Source organism: Eucalyptus grandis, chromosome 2, assembly GCF_016545825.1.
Source record: "Eucalyptus grandis isolate ANBG69807.140 chromosome 2, ASM1654582v1, whole genome shotgun sequence".
Classification (NCBI taxonomy): domain Eukaryota; kingdom Viridiplantae; phylum Streptophyta; class Magnoliopsida; order Myrtales; family Myrtaceae; genus Eucalyptus; species Eucalyptus grandis.
The window spans coordinates 10,551,179-10,573,937 of NC_052613.1; the positions used below are offsets into that span (position 1 = coordinate 10,551,179).

General features: G+C 41.0%; 1 protein-coding gene across 1 annotated transcript; it reads right to left on the reverse strand.

Moving 5' to 3' along the window:
- Positions 1 to 8,046: 8,046 nt before the first annotated feature.
- LOC104434460 (multicopper oxidase LPR1 homolog 1) lies at positions 8,047 to 10,529 on the reverse strand. The gene is made up of 3 exons (XM_010047379.2): positions 10,290 to 10,529; positions 8,435 to 9,904; positions 8,047 to 8,284 (listed from the first exon to the last, which is right to left on the reverse strand). The coding sequence occupies exons 1-3, from the start codon at positions 10,527 to 10,529 to the stop codon at positions 8,231 to 8,233; spliced, it is 1,764 nt and encodes a 587-aa protein (XP_010045681.2). The 3' UTR covers positions 8,047 to 8,230.
- Positions 10,530 to 22,759: the final 12,230 nt, after the last annotated feature.

Here is a 22,759-nt window from a genome sequence, read left to right on the forward strand (position 1 = left end):
GCTGATGGTAGTCTTGATAGACTCAAAGCTCGGCTAGTTGCTAAGGGATTTCATCAAGAAGAAGGCATTGACTTTACGAAACTTTTAGTCCAGTCATTAAGCATGCAACAATTCGCATAGTTCTATCAGTAGCCATGATGAAACACTGGACAATTCATCAACTAGATGTCAAAAATGCATTCTTACATGGTACACTGAATGAGGTAGTCTACATGGAGCAGCCTCCTGGATTTCAAGATCCCAAGAAACCTCACCATGTATGCCTTCTCAGGAAGTCTCTCTATGGACTTCGACAAGCCCCTCGAGCCTGGTTCGACAAGTTCAGCAACTTTCTGCTTGAATATGGGTTCTTTTGCAGCTCAACTGACCCATCCTTATTCATCTATCATACTGATTTAGACACCATTCTTTTACTTCTATATGTGGATGATATAGTACTGACTGGAAGCTCCTCTCAGTCTCTTTCCAACCTTATTCATTCACTCAGTCTTCAGTTCCATATGAAAGATCTTGGATCATTACACTACTTTCTTGGCATTGAAGTTAAAAACACCTCTGATCATCTGTTTCTATGCCAGACTAAATATGCCAAGGATCTTCTTACTCGAGCTCATATGCTTGAGTGTAAACCAATCACCACTCCTGTGTCATTGAAGCCCACTGTTCTGATAAATGATTCTGATCTACTCTTCAATCCTTTCGAATATCGAAGCCTAGTAGGAGGCCTTCAGTATCTGACTTTAACAAGACCTGATGTTGCATATGCTACAAATCAACTATGTCAGAAATTACAAAAACCAACTATAGCAGACCTACATAGACTCAAGAGAGTTTTGAGATATGTAAAAGGAACTCGAATCTTGGAGTCTTCATTCACTCTTGAAGCTCTCTTCACCTATATGGATTCTCGATTCAGATTGGGCGGGATGTGTTGAGACAAGAAGATCAACAACAGGTTTTTGTACATACCTTGGCTCCAATCTCATATCTTGGGCTGCCAAGAAACAATCCACAGTTAGTCGATCCTCTACAGAAGCAGAGTATCGTGCACTTGCTTCCACATCTGCAGAACTTACCTGGATCAGCTTTGTTCTTCGTGACATAGGATGCTCATTGACTTCTCCAACACAAACTCTTCGTGACAATAAATCCGCTATCTCTCTCACTATTAATCCTGTTCTTCATGCTCGCACCAAACATATTGAGATAGACTTTCATTTTGTCGAGAAAAAGTCTCATCGGGGTCATTACAAGTCAAATACGTTCCCAAGAATCGTCAAATTGCTGATATATTTACTAAACCCCTCTCTCGTACTACACATTACCAGCTACGAATCAAATTAGGAATCGGGTGTTCACCCATTTCCAATTTGAGGGGGCTGTTAAGAAAAGTTTGCGAAGAACAAAAGCAAGGGAAAAGAGATACCGGAAGAACGGGAGAAGCTAAGAACAAAGAGGAAGCAAGACATACACGAGTGTTAAAGAGAAAACATATATAGAAGAAGAAGAAGAAGATGTACATGCTGCCGAGAAGAATGAGAAGAAAACTGGTTATGAAAAGTCTGCATAAAGCTGTTAGTCTTGATTTGTCTCGGGTAGTTAATCTAGAATAGTTCGTTCTTGGAAGTTAGTCAAAGTTTGCTTCAGTTAGTTACTTCTTCTTCAACTGATTTCATATCTCGTAAAACAGAATTTCAGAGTTAGTCCTTGTATATAAAAGGCTAAGCTCTCATTTGTACGATATCAAGGAAAATAGAATAAAGAGGAAGTTCTTCATCTCAAGATCTCTCTGATTCTTCATTTTGTTTTTCTCTCTGCGCATAAACTTCTTCAAGTTGGAGAGCCCCTCCCCAACAATGCATGCTTGCTTGTTAAAATGTCCAAATGAGATCTGAGTTCCATTGGTTTATTTAGACTGAAACTGAGGTTCTAGACTGAATCAATGACTTTATGAAATTCCTAGTAATGTGAGAGTGATCTATCGTGGATAGTGGTGATTTGAGAGTCTATGTGTTGTCGTTAGACTGAGAATCACTCGGGAAGTGGATCGGAGAATCACTGTTAAAACGGCATGTTACGTGTCCGATAAAATGCCAAAGAGATATTTCAAAATGATTCATGCTAACCCATTTCTCTAATATTGCTCTAGTCTGAGTTTGCTTCTTTTAATCGATGTTTCTTGCTTTTGCTGTTGTTGTTGCCCTATCTATCTTGCTGGAAACGCATTCGTTTGAAGTCATAGATTCAGTGAGCTCATCTTTTAGTAGTAGAGGTGATCGGAGGCTCGAATGGTTGTCGAGGTAGGTGGCCGGTAGAGGTCGGCATTGGTCGGGACAGATGACTAGTGGACAGTGGTGGTCCAACAATTGACATCGGTTGCTCCGGTCGGCATTGATATATGGTGTAGAAGGAGGAGGCTTCGGGCAAGGAGGAGGCATGTGGAGAAGAAGACGTGAGAAGGGGAAGAGAAAAATAAAAGGAAAAGAAAAGAAAAAGAAATAAAAAGGGGTAATGAAAAGAAATGAAAAAAAGAAGCAAAAAGGAGGAAAATATGTTAAAGAGAGGAAGGGTGATCGGTTCCTTGTCTAATCCGATTCCACCTAGGAATTGGGAGGACCGGTTTCTCATTTTGGGACCACGAACCAAATCGGACTGATCCGATCCAATCCCATGGAATTGATCCTCAGCAAAAAAAAAAAAAAATAAAAATAAAAATTAAGAAAAATGCAATAATTGTTATTATTTTTTTCTATTGCTATTTTAAGGAAATTAAAAAATATATATTTTTAAAAATAGGTTGGTACAATCCAATTCCTTTTCGGAACTAAGGGAACCGAGGAATTATGAAGTGGATTGACAATCACCAATTCCATTTTTATGGAACTAGAAGCCAAACCGATCCCTGTGGGAAACGAACCAAATTAGTCGGTCCAAATGGTTCTCAATTTGGGCGGTCTGGTATGCTCACCTCTAGGAGGGAGGCGTTTGATGAAAAAGTCGTGAAGGAGAAGACAATGCAGGGGAAAAGACAAAACAGAGAAGAAGACAAAAGAAACAAGAAAGAAAAAAATAGAAAAATCATCAAAAAAATAAAAAATAAAAAGCTTCGTTTCTTTTCAATCCAACAAGATTGAATTTGGGTTTGGGTCGGGTCAATGGGCCGGATAGAGTTTAGATGGTCTGAACCCATTTTCATGAATATAATAATATTAGATATTAAAAATATATCAAAAAATTGAAATTTTTTAAAATTTTCAAAATTAACAAATCCCTAAAAACTCATAATTCCTTGAAAAATTTTACAAAAAAAAACACTTCTTATTTAAAAAAAAAAACAAATTGAGGCATCTTAACTCTAAAATTGCACTAAAAAATTGAGTAAACCCTTAAAGCTTTATCTTAGGGTTCTAACCGTCCTAAAAACAATCACCCTTGTTTGCATGCTTTTGTTGTTTGTGGCTCTCTTTAGTCTAGTCAGGACTAGTATTCATCTTTTTCCTTAATGTTGGGTCTTTTGTCCTATGCAATCTATTTAATGCTTTCTTTGGTGGCGTATTATTATGTTGATGATTGCACTCTCGCATGATCACCTTATGTGTTAGTGAATAAACCTAAAATTGATCCAAACTGCTTGAAAAAAAAATCATTTTTTTTATAAAATGAACAAGATTAAGCATCAAAGAGACGCTAATTGATTAATTAGTGTAATCAAGTTCCCAATCCTAAATTTCTCTAGTTGTGTAGAAAAAAAAAGGTTCACTCCCGTGCCTCACTTGGTTTTTAGACAACCCTAATAGGCTAGTGGCGACTCATTCTTTGGAAAAAAATTTTATCTTTAATTTAAACACTCAATATTGTGTGAGGTATGGCCTTGTGAAAACCCGTGCCTAATCATGGGTCGTAAGCTCATCCTCTTGGCGATACCCCTAAACCTATTCCCTCCCCCAAGGGATAGGTCACGATAGCTTGACGACTCCACTAGGGATTAATTTGAACCTTGGAGGACTTAGACCTAAATCTATCTTGTTCAAATGTAATTTTTGTTCGGCAGCGAGGATACCAAGTATGTCCCTAACATGAGTATTAAATGTTTATGCAATTGAGAGTTATAAGGGGAGAAGTGGTTGTTAACCCCTTGTTTTACTAATGTGGAGTGGTGAATATATGTTTATATTTTGAACTTTTGAAGTGTTGCTTGTTTATAAATTGTTATGCATGTATTCTTTGCACTGCATTACACCCTAGTACTCACAACCTGCCATCGAACTTAGGCCGTACAAGATTTCTTAGGACGGTGTTAAGATGGATACCGCTTTGACTACCATCATGTAGTACGAGATGCCCATCTCAACCCCGAAATTTCCTTCTTGATGTCAAGAGTTATCGCCTTGGTCGGCAATCATGCGTCACGGGTCAACTCTTTCACAAAATTGGATTTATGGGGACCCCAACCTAACTGTGATCACATCAATTCAATCTAGTAATCCCGTGGCTCCATTTAAGATGTATAGAGTAGAACGCAAACCATAGCCCATGTGCATGTCTAAGTAATTAGAAAAGAAAAAAAAATAAAAAAGTCGCCACCCACTGTAAGTATCATTTTTTTTTTTTTTATTTGCTCTTTTATTTATTTTTATTTTTTATTGAACTTTCATTTTGAAATTCGCAGAGATCAACTGAATGCCCTCGATAATGTGGGCTTACAACTAAAAAACTGGAATCGCTTGGGAAGCGGATCGGAAAATCACTGTTAAAATGGCATGTTACATGTTCGATAAAATACCAAAGAGATATTCTGAAATGATTCATGCTAGCCCATTTCTCTAACATTGCTTTTGTTTGAGTTTGCTTCTTTTAATCGATGTTTCTCGCTTTTGTTATTGTCTTGCTGGAAACACATTCGTTGGAAGTCATAGATTCGATAAGCTCATTTTTTAGCCGTAGAGAGTGATTGACGGTTTGAACGGTTGTTGGAGTAGGTGGCTAGTGGAGTTTGACGCTAGTCGGGACGGACAACCGGCGGATAGTCTGACGGTCAACACCGATTGCTCTGGTCGGTGTTGATATATGGTCTAGAAGGATGCTTGAGGCAAGGAGGTAATGAAAAGAAAAATAAAAGAAAAAATGAAAAATAAAAAAAGGGTAATGAAAAGAAATGAAAAAAAAAAAAAAAGACAAAAGGGAGGAAAAGACATTGGAGGGAGACGTTCGGTGAAGAAGGCGTGAAGGAGAAGATAGTGCAGGGAAAAAAAGACAAAACAGATAAGAAGAGAAAAGAAAAAGAAAGATAAATAGAAAATTCATTAAAAAATTAAAAATTAACAAGCTTCTTTTCTTTTTCAATCCAACAGGGTTGAATCTAGATTTTGGTTGGGTGATCGGGTTTACTCGGTCATAACCCATTTTCACAAATATAATAATATTAAATATTAAAAAATATATCAAGAATTTCAATAAAAAATCAAATATTAAAAAAATCCTCGAAAAGTCATAATTCCTTGGAAAATTTAAAAAAATAGACTTCTTAACTTTAAAATTGTAGTAAAATATTGAGTAAGCCTTTAAGGCTCTACCTTAAAGTTTTAACTTTCCTAAAAGAAAATTACCCATACTCGCATGCTTTGTTGTTTGTGACTCCCATTAGTCTAGTCAGGATTAGCATTCATCTTTTTCCTTAATGTTAGGTCTTTTGTCCCATGCAATCTATTGAATGCTTTCTTTGGTGGCCTATTATTATGTTAATAATTACGTACCCACGTGATCACCTCATATGTTAGTGGATAAGCCTAAAATTGATCCAAACTATATGACAAAAATCTATTTTTTTTTTCAAATGAATAACATTAGGTACTGAAATGACACTAATTGATTAATTAGTGTAATCAAGTCACCGACTCTAGATTTCTCTAGTTGTGTGGTTTCTAAGCAATCGCAATAGACTAGTCGTGACTCATTCTTTAGAAAATTTTCATACCTTCAATTTGAACACCCAATGTTGTGTGGGATATGGGCTTGGGAGAGCTCGTGCTTGATCATAGGCTGTAAGCCTGTCCTTTAAGTGATATTGCTAAACCTATTCTCTCCCCAGAGAAGGGGGTCCCAACATGCCCTTTCTTCTATCTTTGTGAGTGCTTTAGGTGAAGACAAGCTGCTTTTCTCTCTCTCACTTTCTTGGGCACACCATGCACACGGCAACTCTTTTCTTTTGTTTTGCTTTATATATATATATATATATTTTATATATATATAACTTTTGACTTTTTTTTTCTTTTATTAATGTTAGCTAGGCCTAACATAAGTGGACCCAACCAACATTCTCTCCCTCGACCTCATGTGAGCACAAGTGTTGGATGGTCTTAGGTCTCTTTCACCCCAAAAGTTAGCTCAAAGAGTGAGATTGTGACGCTCTAGGTATGTCATGCGCTACACATGTCTAAGTCATTTATACTTATAACTATAGTTAATCATGTTGAAGCACTTCAAAAATACAACACCATATATCATACAAGAAAGTCGCACAAGTTTATATATATTGCTTCTTCTTCATACAACATTAGTACTTATTATCTCCATGTATAGTCTTGGACCTATGGGTTGTGGACCCACTAGTACTACTACTCTCTTATTATTCCCCAATCGAACTACCATCCAACTTAGGGGTTGGCGATCCCAGGCATTACCTCGTGGCTTCCATTGATATATCCAAAGGGACCCTTCTACATATTGAAAAATAAGAGGTGAGCCGAAGCTTAGTAAATGAAATCTCTAGATCTAAGGTAGGAGATTGTCATAATACTTAACCCAGCACCAATCAAACAACATGAGTTCAAGGCAGTACAAAATAACTATGCATGAACAAGCTCTCTTTATTTTATTTTTTTTTATCATGATATGCCAATAAGATCCATTAACAACATTAAATGTTCATTCACCTGAAAGCAAATGGATGGCATATTATAAGATGCACTAGTATCACCTAGTGGTTGAATACCATACACATGAATATACATAGACAAGTCCATACTTGTTATGCATCTCACCACCACACACACACACACACACACAATGTGAAATCATATTTGTCATGCATCTTGCCACTACTATACACATATTCCATACTTGTCATGAATTTCACCATCATTCACAAGTTCATATAGGTACTCATATGTAGATGAGTTCATACAAGTCATGAAGCTCACCAGCACTTACATAGGTAACTTCACACTTGTCATTGGTCATGATCCATTTAACCTCACGAGGCATCATAAACACTCCTGAGGCGTACCTAACATGCTCTCTCATTTTTCTAGTTCGTAGTTCAGTTCATTCCTACCCCATTCGCCATTGTAGAAGCCTGTTAAGAGTCACTCCTTATCTAGGCCTGGCAATCATTCCTCGTCCTTATCGAACTTGGTTGTTGCAAGCTCACTAGCTTTCACTTGGTTTGTCCCTAAACCACACACCTTCCAATGGGGGTCCTGCTTTAGTATCCTTAGATTATCTCATATAACCAACAATGTAACATCGACAACTCATAATGATTGACATTGTGAACATTGACAACTCAAATAATCGATAACACCTAACTAATAATTTGGTAACTTAGTCAAATTACAAAAACATTGCTTCCACGTTCACACTAAAAAAAAATTGTGATGACATCTTAGAGAAACAATCAAACACTCCTAAGAAATCCATCAAACACCTCACAGGCATGTAACAAACTTAACAAACCAATTCAGACGAACACAAGATTTCACACATCGTCACTAAGACTTACTTACACAAGATAACAAAAGCCAAAACAGATTAACAACCAACAAACAATCAAGCCAAGAGCACTAAGTGGATCAACTCGACTTAGCACATAGAATTTTCACTTAACTTGAAAATGACTTGAGCAAATCAAAGTTTTAAATACCTTGAAAGCAAAATAATCAAAAACACCAATCAATAACCATTAATCTTTTGAAAACTAAAGTGTTTCGTGCACGTTTGAACAAAAGCAGAAAGTCCAATCTTATGAACCAAATCCAATACCTTCGTCGAGTACTATTGCAGATAAAACCTCCCGAGAGAAGTCCCCGATACAGTCAGTGCGTACATTTTTAAATGGGCGAGAAAGAAATTTGCTACTTGAGCCCTATAGGCTTTGCATATTTATTTTGCATCATAGTCAACCTTCAACCTGAGAATCAAAGCTACATTTTGCAGGAGAAGATCCCCTTCTTCAGTGAACAAGCTTCATAGGACGGATCATTGCATTGTCTTCGTGATCAAGAATCTGCACAGGTGTAGATCGTCAATCATGTCACAAGCCTTCATACAAAATAATACAAAAACCTCCTCTGAAAACAACGAAAAAGAACTATGAAGTAAAAGGCTTTAAAAGTCGAAAAAAGATCATGCATGATTGAATTCAAGCGGAGCTTACGTGGCAGTGATAAACGTAACCAGGCTCTGCAGTAGCGTCGAACGGGTACGTTGAGTACGCGTCGTCGACTACGAAGAACTGCACCACGAGTGTCGTCTTGTACCCGGGCGCCATCTTCACCACGTTCTTCCATGTCCTCTCCGTGAGCGGCACGTCCACCAGTGGGCCCATTGCGTGGCCTGTGATGTTGCACTTAATGGCGTCGTTCAGCTGCGTCATGCACGAGGTGAACCCGGCCAGGTCCACCAGCTGCTGGATCTTCACGGCCTGGAACGCAGCCAAGTGCATGTGAAACGGGTGGTTATCCCCCGTCAAGTTGATCACCTCCCAGATCTCCGTGGTCCCAACTCTCGGAGTCTCCGTGACCGGGTCCTCAAATCTCAACCCGTTTATATACAGATGGGTCGAAGTGCCGGCCGGAGTTAGGTACTCGTAGAGTGTAATGTACCGGGTGGTTTTGGCCATGCCGAAGGCATTTGAGGCTACTGGGTAAGTTTTTAGGTTCGGAGGGACATGGGAATTGTCAGTTTGGATCGGAGCCCGGGGTTGGATGATGAATTTCATGACCTTGCTGTTGAGCTGATCCATTGGATTGCCGGACGGATACGCGTACGGTGCGTCGTTGGTTAGGATGGTCTCATTCGCTGCCGTCATCGAGAAGTCGACCACCACGTCGGCACCCTCGGAAGGGCCCAGGAGGACAGTCTGGGTGCCCACCGGCTTCGGAAGGTAAGACCCATCCGACCCGATCTGGGTGAAAGTCAAATTGTTGGTCAAGGAGAGGCGGTAGTACCTGGCATTGGACGTGTTGATTATGCGGAACCTGTACCTTCTGCGCTGGACCTGGAGGTACGGCCAGGCCTTGCCGTTGACTATGATGGCATCACCGAAGTACTCCGGCTGCCACTGAGGGTGGATGGTGGGGTTTACTCCGGTCGAGTTCATGTACAGTGATCCGACCGTGTTGAAGCTTCGATCAAAGATCATGAGGACCCGGTCGAACTCAGGACCGAGAGGGAGGTTCAACCGGGCGTCCAGGGGGAGGTTCCTTATGATGTACGGCGCGATCAGGCCGGCCAAGAGGTTGACGCGCGTTAGTCCCACGGCGTGGTCATGGTACCAGAGGTTGCCGGCGTGCTGCGCGTTCGGATAGGTGTAGGTTTGCTGGGTCCACGTGGGCCCCGTCTCGGCGAAATTGGCGGTGAACCAAGCATACGGGTGGCCGTCCGACTGCGGCGGGCTGATCCCGCCGTGCAGGTGCACCACTGTTGGGACGCCACCGTTCTTGGGGATGGCCGTCGGGATGGTCGGATCCCACGGGAGGATGTGGGATTGGGGGAGGAAGTTCTGCCACGTCACGTACGTAGGCACATTTTGGATGGCCTCGATGGTGGGGCCGGGCACGGTGGCATTTGCTGCCGATGTACCGTATGCAAATACAGTAGTGGCGGGTAAATCACGATGGAATTTCTGATAACAAGATGAATTCAATGAGTAAAGGATGGTTTTATATTGATTGAGTCACTTGAAAGCAATCACGCATATAGGTTATAAACTTATTAGTATACATACAAATTTTAAGTTGAGAGGGACGAGTTTTATAATCACATCTTTTTTTTTTTAAAGTTAAGTTGACAATAATGAGGAGAATGTATTTTATATAATGGTTACGTTGAATAGCAATGACACATGACATAATAAATCAATGAAAAAGGGAGATCTATAGTGCACATGATGTCAAATAGGATAAAATATATTCATTACATTGTCAGTGGTTTGATTGATTGATTTGTGTCACCACTAAGATATGGTGTAATAGTAATAGAATATACTTTCTTAACAGAGAGAGATGTACCCATGTCGTCTTGTACATGCCAATGGTGAGATTGGCAGGTCGAGGCACACCGTTACTCATGGTGTAACCGAAGAGCTTGGGGATTTGTGGGAGTTCGTGGACGTACATCTGGAGTGAGGCAGCCTCTTGGAACAAGGTCGTGTCTGTCACCGGAGGTGGAGGTGGTGTTTGGGCCTCCGTCAAGGCCCAACCCACAAGAATCATCAAGAGAATCCAACTAGACAATAGCCCGGTGTTCATTTGTTCAATGATCGCAGGTCGCCCCTCAAATATGCCCTATCGTAAGATTCCATGTGAAAATTAGAGTCTGTTTTCCAATTAGAGTAACTTTAAGGTCACACCTTATTATGCGGATATAATTCTACTTGATGCATGCAAATGGGATGATTTGAGTAGAGCCATCAGATTAGTTGAACAATTATGTTTGAATACATCAAATTATTAAGAAAAATCAAAGCTTAAAGCGATTAGAAGATGTTCGATATTTTCAATCATGCATATATGAGAATTCATAACAAAAAGTATGGATTAAAAATATCGTATCTTATCATACCTAAACAGTGAGATGGAACTTGCTCAGCTAAATCATCACCCGCGAATGATACCGATGCATTCTAAATGAGGGAATGGGAATGACATGAGCTTGATTAAGTCAAAGAAAATGGACAGCTTACCTTCTCTATATCTCTATCGGCAGAACGGGGACGAATCGAAAGGAAGAAGTGAAAGAGAGGACGTGTGGCGGGCACGAGCTGGGATGGTAAATGGACGACCGCCTTAGTCTCCTTTAATAACCAAACGAAGGGATCACAATCATTGACGTGTCGAACGTGTCTGGACGAGGGTGCATGAATGCACGTGGTCTCCGCACCGTCCGTTGCGGTTCCTATTTCCATTTGTCAGAATCTTCAATCTTTTCTTATTAAGAACGCTGATGCTTACAAGCCCAGTTGTCAACGAGAGCCCATTAGAACGACTATAGCTCTTTTTCTTTTTATTCTTTTTCTAATCAAAATAAAAAATTCCTTTCAAAATAAAAATGCGCATGCCATTGTTGAAAATACTGCTAAGGTTTTTAGGTTTGATTGAGTGAAGGCGCTTTTCGATCAGTCCGAGGGATCCCTCTTGAGAATAGTTATTAGAGTCCAACGATCATTGATTAATGTCATAGCTTCTGCTAAAAGAAATCTCGATTTCATAAGCCTCTCCCAAATATAGTTGATGTTTTTGTTGGAAGGAGAATTTGATTTTATCCTTTGAGATTTCAATTGATATAGTAAATCATAGACATAGAATACTTTAGGAAAAACAATATTGTGCATATATTCTTATTTTGATTCTTTTCTTCTCTCTTGTATTACAAATACCGACACTTCTTGTACATTTTGTAATACAGAATATACAGAATAGCATTTTCTTCATTGTTCTGCATTTCCTTTCATGGTATCAGAGCCATCTTTCTGATCCACCTTCCGCACCATTTTTTTCGAATTGCCTCGAATTGTCTTCTGTTTTTTTGTTGCTGCAAATCATTATCTGCAGAACAAAGACAACACATTGAAAAGAGGAATTCAATATGCAGAACCCCAACGACTCAGAAATCCAAAACCCATATCAACCCAGAAACACAGATCAACTCAGAAACACATCAGAGGAATCGTTCGACCAATTTGCACCCACTTCAGTCGCCGGACAACTTCCTACTCCAACTTCATGGCCGTATGCACCATGGATTCCAATTCAAGGACCATGGGCCACTGGACCAAGTTCGGGCGATAGACCCGAATTCAATCCGGGTGAGTCGGGAATGAATCCCTACCCGAGTTTCCCACCTGGGTTTGCGCCACTGGTCCTTCCGCCCTTCGCCGGCCATCCAGAACCCGGAGATGCATTGTACACGTCATCAGCCGACGGCCCGGAGCTGCGACTCATCACCCTTCAACTCACCGGACCGGATCACTACTCAACATGGGCGAGGGATTTTCGGCGGGCTCTGGTTACCAAGGACAAGGACGGATTCCTTGACGGATCCGTCCCTTTTCCTACCGATGAACGCCTGCAGCGCCATTGGCGCAAATGCAACCAATTAGTGCGTACATGGATCGGAAATTGTGTGTCGCCGGAGGTCGTAGCTGGGCTTCCTCCGACTGAAGACACAAGATTAATGTGGAATAACATAAAGGAAATGTACGGGAAGCTCGACAGGGTGAAGGTTTTTCGCTCACTCAAGCCCTCGCCGAGTTGAAACAGGAAACCTCTCGGTTACCGCTGTTTCAACCGGCTCTCAGCCCGGAACGAGCTTGAGGCGGCCGAGGAGCAGCTTGAAGGACCGGAGTCGACCCTCAAGCAGTACAGAGAAATCAAAGACCACGAGAAGGTGACCCGGTTCCTGCTAGCCCTAAATGAGAGCTACATACCTTTCCGATCGCAGATCCTCGCCATGGAGACCGTCCCACCGCTCGGCCGCATCTTCCAGCTCGCTGTCCAGGAGGAGAATCAGCGAATGGATGCCGCCGTAACTAAAAAGGGAGGAGAAAGTATGGCCCTCGCTGCACCGGCAAGGGTTTCCGGCGTTTCACGGCGGCCTCCGCGCGCCGCAGCGAGTCCCGACTTCGGGAGGAAATCCTCGCTCTTTCGGGGAAAATGAAGAAGATGAAGGAAACCCTAACTTTAGGGCTTACAGAACGGACGACCAAGATTAGAAGCTTGGATCCGATGGCCCTTATCTTTTCGGCAGATCCGACGGTAGAGATAAATAGGGGCGCGGATCTAACGGCCCAAATTTCATCTGCGCGGACAGCGTAGATCAAAGGCGAGGCCGTGGATCTGACGGCTCTCATTTCATCTCGCATGGGACCGAATCCGGTGGTCATTATAATGCCACGTCATCATAGAAGGGAGGAAGCCAAAATTATAAATTTAAAGGTAAATATTGTGAATATTGTCGGCATCCTCATCATACCATTGAGACATGCTAGAAATTACATGATAAACCCACTGACAAAGAAAAGAAAGGAAAAGAATTTTCTGCTTACCAGGTGTCAGCACAAGGATATGACAAAGCTCATCAACCTATTTCCCAAGATCAATATCATAACATCATGAAGGCGCTAAATCAGCTACAGACAGTTGACAAAAGTGCAAATTTCTCAGGTACTTCATCAAACAAGACTAATAATATTCCAGTTGATGCATGGATTATTGATTCGGGCGCTAGTGATCACATAATTTGTCACGAATATTTGTTTTCTAGTACCTCTACAAAGCTTGATTCCATATATGTTCGACTTCCAAATGGAAATATTACTAATGTCAGAAAGATTGGTACTGTTCACCTTAGCCCAAACATTATCCTTAAAAATGTTCTCTATATCCCAGAATTTGAATTCAACCTCATAGTTGTTTCCAAAGTCTGTGAGGACAATAATTGTCGAGCCAATTTCAACTGTGAAAATTGTTCCTTTCAAGACCTTTCGACTAGGAAACTGATGGGCTTGGGTAGAATGGAACAAGAGTTGTACTTTTGGATCAATTTCCCCAAAGATTTTGATCTTTCCTCTTTGAATAAAGGCATTTCTTGTAATGCTATTGCTGCAAATAAAATTTCACTTTTTCATAAGCGTCTGGGTCATAGTGCTTCTTTTCCTTGTTCTCGATTGTGAAGTATGCCCCTTGGCAAAACAAACGAGACATCCATTCCCAACTAGTGTATCTCGAGCCACTAGTATTTTCTCATTAGTACATATGGACATTTGGGGTCCTTATCATACATCACATCGTGATGGATCCCGATTCTTTCTTACTATCGTGGATGATTATTCTCGAGCCACTTGGGTATTTCTCATTCGGTTCAAAAGTCGGGCTTTGTCATGTCTGTCGAAATTCTTATCTATGGTTAAAAATCAGTTTGATACGCATGTTAAGAGGATTCGTACAGACAATGGAAGTGAATTCTTTTCCGCTGAGTATCAATCTTTTCTATCATCACAAGGAATTCTTCATGAGAGTTCTTGTGCTTACACTCCGCAACAGAATGGAATTGTCGAACGTAAACATCGACATCTCCCGGAAGTTGCTCGTGCACTAAAATATCAAGCTTACATCCCTGAATCTTTTTGGGGAGATTGTGTGATCACGGCAGCCTATTTAATTAATCGCATGCCAACTAGAATATTAAAAGGTTGCACTCCTTTTGAAATGCTCTTTGGTAAGAAACCAGACATTAATCATCTTCAAGTGTTTGGTTGTCTTTGCTACATGACGAATGTTCGGTATCGACATAAATTGGACCCTCGTGCTCTTCGATGTGTCTTTATGGGATATGCCACCCTGCAAAAGGGTTATCAGGTTATGGAGATATCTACAGGTCGTTTCTTTGTTAGTCGTGATATTATATTTCACGAGGATATATTTCCCTTTCAAGAAATGGCATCTTCACATGAGGCATCCATGGTAGAATCAAGCCATCGACAATTTTTATCAATGGAGGATATTCCTGTGCAGCCACAATGTATCTTGATTGGACCAGATCAATCGTTTCCCAACCCATGTTTTGCAACGACATGTCTTGGACCTTCTGCTCTCGCTACTTGGTCTTCTGATTCTCCAACAAGACAAATCAGTACTGAATCTCCAGCAACATGTCATGGGCCTCCTTTGTCACAACAACAGCATATTGAACCATCATCCCCAGCAGTTGATAGGCCGAGGCGCTCAGGACGACCAGTTCGCCCTCCGACATGGACAAAGGACTATATCTGTTCTACCTTGAGAACTTCAGGTACACAATATCCGGTCTCCTCCTATGTTTCTTTCAGTCGATTATTGCGGGAACACATGTGTTGCATCAGTCAAATATCAAAAGAACAAGAACCGTCTTCTTATGAGGAAGCAGCGCGTGATATCCGTTGGCAAAGGGCCATGAAAGAAGAGATTGATGCCCTCCAAGAGAATAACACTTGGGACATCGTCCCTCTGCCTCCTCACAGAAGGCCCATTGGCTGCAAATGGGTTTATAAAATAAAATATAAGGCAGATGGTTCAATTGAGCGATACAAAGCTCGACTTGTTGCCAAGGGATTCACACAGCGTGAAGGATTTGACTATCATGAGACTTTTTCTCCAGTCGCTAAAGAAGTAACTGTTCGCTCTTTTTTGGCAATTGCTGCATTACGTAATTGGGACTTACACCAAATGGATGTCAACAATGCCTTTCTTCATGGAGACCTTGATAAAGAAATTTACATGGAGGTTCCACAGGGATTACGTAGACAGGGGGAGTCTTGAGTGTGCCGTCTCCACAAATCCCTGTACGGGCTTAAACAAGCCTCTCGATAGTGGTATGCAAAATTCACTGCATCACTTACAAATGCAGGTTTCCAACACTCAAAGCATGATTATGCATTGTTCACATGGACTAAAGGTATTTCATCAATCTACCTATTGATTTATGTTGACGATATACTTATCATGGGAAACGATAATGTTGCAATCCAAAAGTTCAAAGAATACTTGCATTTAGCTTTCCATATTAAAGATTTGGGTCCTCCAAAATATTTTCTTGGTATCGAAATAGCTCGATCCAGTGAGGGAATTTGTCTCAGTCAGCAAAAATTCGTCTTGGAAATCATATTAGATTCTGGATTATCGGGGTGCAAACCAACTGCTGTACCTATTGAGCAGAATATCAAGTTGACAACATATGAATATGATGTAAGTTCTTCTTCTCCAAATGAAGATCCACCAAGCTCAAGGATCCATCAGGATATCAACGACTTGTTGGCAAATTAATCTATCTCACCATGACCAGGCCTGATATATGTTATGCAGTACAAATACTTAGTCAATTTATGCACAACCCAAAGCAATCACATATGAATGCAGCGCTGAAGGTTGTAAAGTACTTGAAAGGATGTCCAGGACTTGGAATTCTACTATCTCGTAATTGCAACATGAAGATGACAGCATATTGTGACACGGATTATGCTACTTGTCCTATGACAAGAAGATCCATCACTGGCTTTTGCATCAAGCTAGGAAAATCTTTGATTTCATGGAAAACGAAGAAACAGTCAACAGTTTCATTGTCATCAGCAGAATCAGAATATCGAGCCATGGCAAAGACTGTTTGCGAGATAGTTTGGATACGAGGATTACTTTTAGATCTTGGAGTGCAAGTCAACTGAGCAAGTGAATTGTTTTGTGATAATGATGCTGCGCTGAAATTAGCAGCAAACCCAGTTTTCCACGAGAGAATGAAGCATATTGAGGTTGATTGTCATTTTACTCGGGAAAAAATTCAAGAAGGTGTCATTACGACTCGAGGAATTGGGACTGTAGAACAGCCAGCAGACATCTTCACTAAACCATTATGCCGAGACATAGATATTTGTTGAGCAAGCTTGGCGCCTTTGACATTTATAAGCCGCCAGCTTGAGGGGGAGTGTTGGAAGGAGAATTTGATTTTATCCTTTAAGATTTCAATTGATATAGTAAATCATAGACATAGAATACTTTAGGAAAAACAATATTGTGCATATATTCTTATTTTGATTCTTTTCTTCTCTCTTGTATTACAAATACCGACACTTCTTGTACATTTTGTAATACAGAATATACAGAATAGCATTTTCTTCATTGTTCTGCATTTCCTTTCAGTTTTAAGGAGGAGTCCATAATGGGACCCCACGGACTTCCTAGCATAAGGAGTGCTCTCTTTCTTATTCCATTTTTTTTTTCTTTTGGTATAGAATGTAACTATTATTTATCAAATGAAGTATAAAAGCTTGGGGCATCCCTCAGTATTACAAATAGAACTCGTAATTTGAGAAGATAAGATAGGAAGTCTCTGCACAGTAGCCAATGCAATATTATTCTGGGGATGTCTAAAATTTTTGTAAAATAAAGCTCTACCACTAACTATTCGATGCACCTTAAACAAAATGAAGTGGATATTATTTGACTTATTTTAAAAATGTCTACAGTTGCACTTCATTCAAATGTAATATATGGTCACCAAAATGATACCTTGAGGAGTCTCCCTAACCAGTCTTTACTACTGGCAGCCTTCATCATCCATTGAAGTTCATCATTCATCCTCATGCAAAATGTTGAAACCCATGTTATGCTAGGATACTATGTCATATTCTTCCAATCTGGTTGCATTAGAATCACCAATGTGTTCCGTCTTCTGTACCAATCCGACAGAAAGTGCACTGGATATTAACCGAAGGCATCCGCTATGATACAATCTCTTCCGCATTAATTTTTACTTGCAAAAGTATCAAACTTACAAGCACGCAAAAAGGACATTGGGTAAGATTCTTGCTGGTCCAACACGCTTGGCGGGAAAACGGACGGACCCCTATCATGTCTGAGCTGTCCAAGTGTAGAGTGCTCGCTACGATGGCGATAACGTCTGAGATGATGCAAGGAAATATAAGCTCATTTAATATTTATGCGGGGGCATATTCCAGCTAGCACGAATCTAGATGAGAATTTTCCATAAAGGATATAATATTCGACCTTTGACATTTGATATCATTTGGTATTTTCTTGAACATGCAAAAGTCGTGCCTACTTTGAGTGGTCAACCCCGTGTTTGAATTAATTTACGAGTACCAATATAGTGTAATCACATGTGCTCGGAAAGAGTTTTAATTTTTAAACATTGTATTTTCTTTTTTCAATTTTGATATTTGAAAATTTCCTTTTGTGGAATTCTAAGCATCTAAATCTTTAAACATAGAGACACGTGAATATTTAACATCATTTGAAATGGTGTGGAATTTCTTCGTAATTTTCTAAATTGATATGAGAATGAAAGAAAAAAGAAAGAAAGAAATATTTGTTAATCTCTTGAGATTTTAATGCAAACACACTTATGGCGGCATTTTAACTGTTCAAAATGTTAATTGAAAAATAAAATTTCACTTATTAAGATGTTTGGAGAATAATCGTAATGAGGTTTGTTAAATAATCTCGCATCGCCTATTACGGGTTTGTATGTTGTTTATATACATAAAATCTCCCTCCACCTCTAATACTCAAGGTTTAGTTTGATATAGCTTTTGGTTCAAATATTCTTACATGGCGTTAGAGTATATGAATTTCATAAATAAGCAATGTGAAATACTCATTCATCAATTCTTTAAAAGAATTTATAGATCACATCTTTTGTTGCTCTTTTTCCCTCTTAAGCTAAAGGTCAACTTCATTTCTAAGTGAGGATAATACATAGTATCTAGATACGTACAAGGGTAACGGTTCATTATAAACAAAGATTTCCATTGCACCCTTTTGAAATCAAAAGCTAAAGAATATCAAGTTGCCATATTTTCAATTAACATAAAATAGAGGAAACCATTTGGTCTCAAAGTTATTTCAAATCCATTCGATTTGTGCTTGATGACTCCTATATATATATATCCTATATATATTTAACTTTATGACAATTACTTCCAAATTTAAATGACTGTGGTATTAAATCCTAGACTAATCATGGACCGCTTAATATATACAGGAAGGTAAGTAAATTGCAAGCTGCAAAAAAAAAAAAAAAAAAAAAAAAAAAAAAAAAAACTTACTTCGTGTGAGAAAATAAATGACAATCACATAGACATGCACATGATATGTGTGGCTCGATTTCTAACTGAGAAGGTTTATTGAAATTAAAAATGTATCCGCCCATCGCAGTCTCGCGTTAGCAGCGTACCCTCTTAACCTTGGCTAGAGAAATTCGAGGAAAAGAAAGGCAACCTCTACAATGCAGTCTCGCGTTCAAAGCTGTATCTTTCTTAACACCATCCTAAATATCCTATGGCGGCCCAGATCCGGTGGCCGGGTTGTGTGTGCCATGTGTAGTGCTAAAACATTGAAGGATGCACAGCAGTTTATAATCACAAAACATTCTATTTTAACTTAAATCAAACTAAACCTTTAAGCTACTAACCTGCATAAAGAAAAAGACAAAAACAAATTAGTAAAGTGCTTAAACAAGATAAAATGGCATAAGTCCTCAAAAATCCCCAGCAGAGTCGCCAAGCTGTCGCGACCTCTCTTTTTCGCTGCCCGATCGGGGCGGGCGTCTTATGGAGGCTAATGGTTTGGCTAGGTCTTTTAGCATGGACTCTCCCAAGTCCACCAATACATGACTTAATAATCCAAGTTTTTAACTTGTAAGTCAATTTTAAAATGGAGTCGCCACTAATCGGTTTGGGATGGGTCAATTAGAAACCCATGTGAAGTATCGGGAGAAATACTTGCTCATGCGCAACTAGAGAAATTAGGATCGGGGACTTGATTACACTAATTAATCACTGATGCCCTTTCGGTACCTAATCTTGTTTAAACCTTAAGGCTTTATGGATGTTTGTGGGATTTTCCATGTATTTTGTGAAGGAAAAACATTTTTTTTTGGACATTTTCTCATTTTTTGGACATAAAAAAACATTTTTTGATTTTTTGGTCTTTTTTCTGAAAATATAAATCATTTTTTGGATTTTTTTTTTAAATTTTTGGCTTTTTTAGGAAAATATGGGATTTTTTTATTGTTTGATTTTTGAAAATAAATTATTTTTAAAATTTTTTAAAATTAAAATATTATATTTATTATTATAATAATATAAAAATGAACGGGGTCGGATCCGGGGTTGGGTCCGACCCGGTCGTCCGACCGGGTCGTCCGACTAGGACGCGGACGGGCCTGCGTTGTAGGCCCGGCTCATATTTTTTTTGTTTTTCTTAAAAAAAAAAAACTTCAACCCACACACCGAAATTGGGCTATTTGAATTAAAGGGGATGCCCGGCCCAAGCTCTAAACCCGGCCCAACGACCTGACACCTTGATGGAAACCCTAGGGCACCGGGTCATGCGATTTGACCCAGCTGACCCAATTTTCGTAGCCGTGGCTGCCTTCGCGGTCCAGCGGCCGCAACAAGCGACCCGGGGGGAAGGCATCGGCGGCGGCGGAGCGACCCGGCACGGCTATGGCCGAGATGGTAAGAGCGGAAGCGTTTGGGGCGATGTCTGGGCTACTGTGGTGCGGCTACAGCGGAGACGGCGGTACGGCGAAGAAAGGGGCGATTGGTGGTCGAAGCTTACGCAAGCTCGATAACTGCGTGCTCTAGCATGGCCTACCCAAAAACGAGGTGATAGACGAGGGGGGGGTCAAAGATGCTCACTAGCTTTGGGGACTTCAACTGGGGCTCGTCGGTAGGGGGCAGCATGGCAGGGACCCAAATACGGCGACAACGATGGCGACGGACCCCTGCTCCCCGAAGCCCACTCAGATCTGGATGACGTCGGGGAAAGCGATAGTGGCAAGGCGTGAGGATGGCGGCACAGTGAGATCTGGCGCAGCGACAACGTCGGGGCATGAGACCTCCTCCGATCTCCTCTTCTCTTCGGCCTATTCACTCAGATCTAGACGGCATTGAGGCATGGCGTCGAGGACTTGGTCAAGCCGACAGCGTCTGGGGGATGGCAGTGAGCCTTTGTGCCCAGATCTGACCCTCTCTCCTCCAATTCTTCTCTCGCTTAGCCCTCTCACACTCAGATCTGACCCCTCACGCTCGAATCTCTCCCTCTCAGGCTCACCTGCTCACAGATCTGGGTTCGCTTGCTGCTGACATCCCTCGATGTCTCTCAGTGGGAGGTCGTTTAGCTTGTGACCCGATCCTTTGCCCCCTTTGCTCGCTCTTTGATTTCCCCCCTGAAGTCTCTCAAGGGGAAGCTCTCGGAGTTTGCTATGTTCTTCACCATCATCGGGAGAAGCCTATTTATAGGTGAGGGGGTGGTCGGTCGACGAAGCTTCGACCGCCGATCTTCGCACGTTGAACGGCCTCCGCCGGCCGAACCGGTGTCCTATCCATCGAGGTGGCTCTAGTTAGGCCGCCTTGCATTGAAGACGTGTCCACTCCATGTACGCTATCGTCTCCCTCTCCATTCCAGCGTCGCGTGCATCCTCGTCTCCGGCTCGTGCTGCTTATTTGGTTGGAGAAGAAGACAGAGGAGGAAGAAGACAAGGGGGAAGGGGTTGGGCTGAGTTAGGTCACAACTGAGCCTCGTGGACTTGCCCGAAGGAAAAGAAAAGAGGAGAGGGGCTGGGTTTTGAAGGCCCGGGCCCTTGTGGCTACTAGCTTCTACTTTTCTTTTTGTTTTTCCTTTGCTTTTGTTTATTTTTTTGTTGTTTTTATTATTTTGTTGTTATTATTTAAAAGAATGAAAAATAAAATAAATTAAAGCCTAATTAATAACCTGGTCAAAATTTAGGTGTCAACAGCACTTCTCCTAAGTTCATATAGGTGAAATATCTACCATGTAAACACATTATAAATTTGTATTATACTTCATTAAGAATTCAATTCAACTTACAAAACATAACAGATGATAATAACTTCTCATATTAGGGCTATGTCGGTATCAAACAATCATATTCAGTAACTTGTTTTTATTCATTAAACCTTGTAATTAGTAATGTTTTAGAATAATGTCAAGTTACCATTACTGGTGATTTTAATTTAAGGGTTTTGACCCAATTTCTTGTGAGGTCATTTATACCATGTTTTTGAGTAAAGAAACATGTTTGATAACAATTCAAAATTTCTATTTCTAGGAACGACAACAACCAGTGTCCGGTGGCCAGAGTCCGACGTTCGGCGACTAGCGTTCAGCATCTAGTGACCGATGGTGGGCGGCTGAAGTTTGAAGTCCAACATTTAGCATGTGGCGCCAAGTCCGGTGACCGACAACGAACAGCCAAACTCTAGAGTCCGACACCGGAGTTCGATGACTGGCATTTGGTGTCCAACGTCCGGAGTTTGACATCTCGACATCTAATGTCTAACATATGGAGTCCGACGATAGAAGGTCAACGGCGAGTGGCCAATGGCCAGATTCCGGCGGTGGGTGGCGAGCGGCCAACATCTAACGGCCGGTGGCAAGCGGCGGATGGTCGCCGACGAACATCCAGTGGTTGGTGGTGAGCCTCCGGCATCCAATGATTGGCGATGAGTGGCCAATGACTGGTGGGCATTTGGCATCCGGTGACCGGCAGTTGGTGATAGGCGGCTAGAGTGCGATGGTCGACGTCTAACGTCCGGTGGCCGGTGGCCAGCGGCTGGTGGCTGAGGCCAGTGGCAGGCAGGCAGCAACCAGCGGCGGGCATTTGGCATCCCACGGGCGGCAAGTGGGCGACGGGTGATGATGAGAGTGAATAATGAGAAAATTTTTGATTTCTCATTTTTGTTTCAGAAATAGAAAAGCTAAAATTTTAAGTTTTGATTTCTGCTCCGAATCTATTTTTGGAATAGATTTTTATTCTAGAAATAGAAAAATGAAATTGCGTTACCAACTAGATTTCTGTTCTAAACCTATTTCGGGGAACAGAAAAACAGAGAAATAGAGAAATTGAAATTGTCATACGCACCCTCAATAAAGTCTTTATTAGGGGATCGGCTACATTATTAATT

Bases quoted from the DNA above. Each gene is read 5' to 3' on its own strand.
- LOC104434460 (XM_010047379.2), bottom strand. From the start codon at position 10,529: ATGAACACCGGGCTATTGTCTAGTTGGATTCTCTTGATGATTCTTGTG. The intron at 9,905-10,289 runs GTACATCTCTCT...TCTTGTTATCAG, and splicing joins GCATGTACAAGACGACATGG to AAATTCCATCGTGATTTACC. The intron at 8,285-8,434 runs GTAAGCTCCGCT...ACACCTGTGCAG, and splicing joins GTTACGTTTATCACTGCCAC to ATTCTTGATCACGAAGACAA.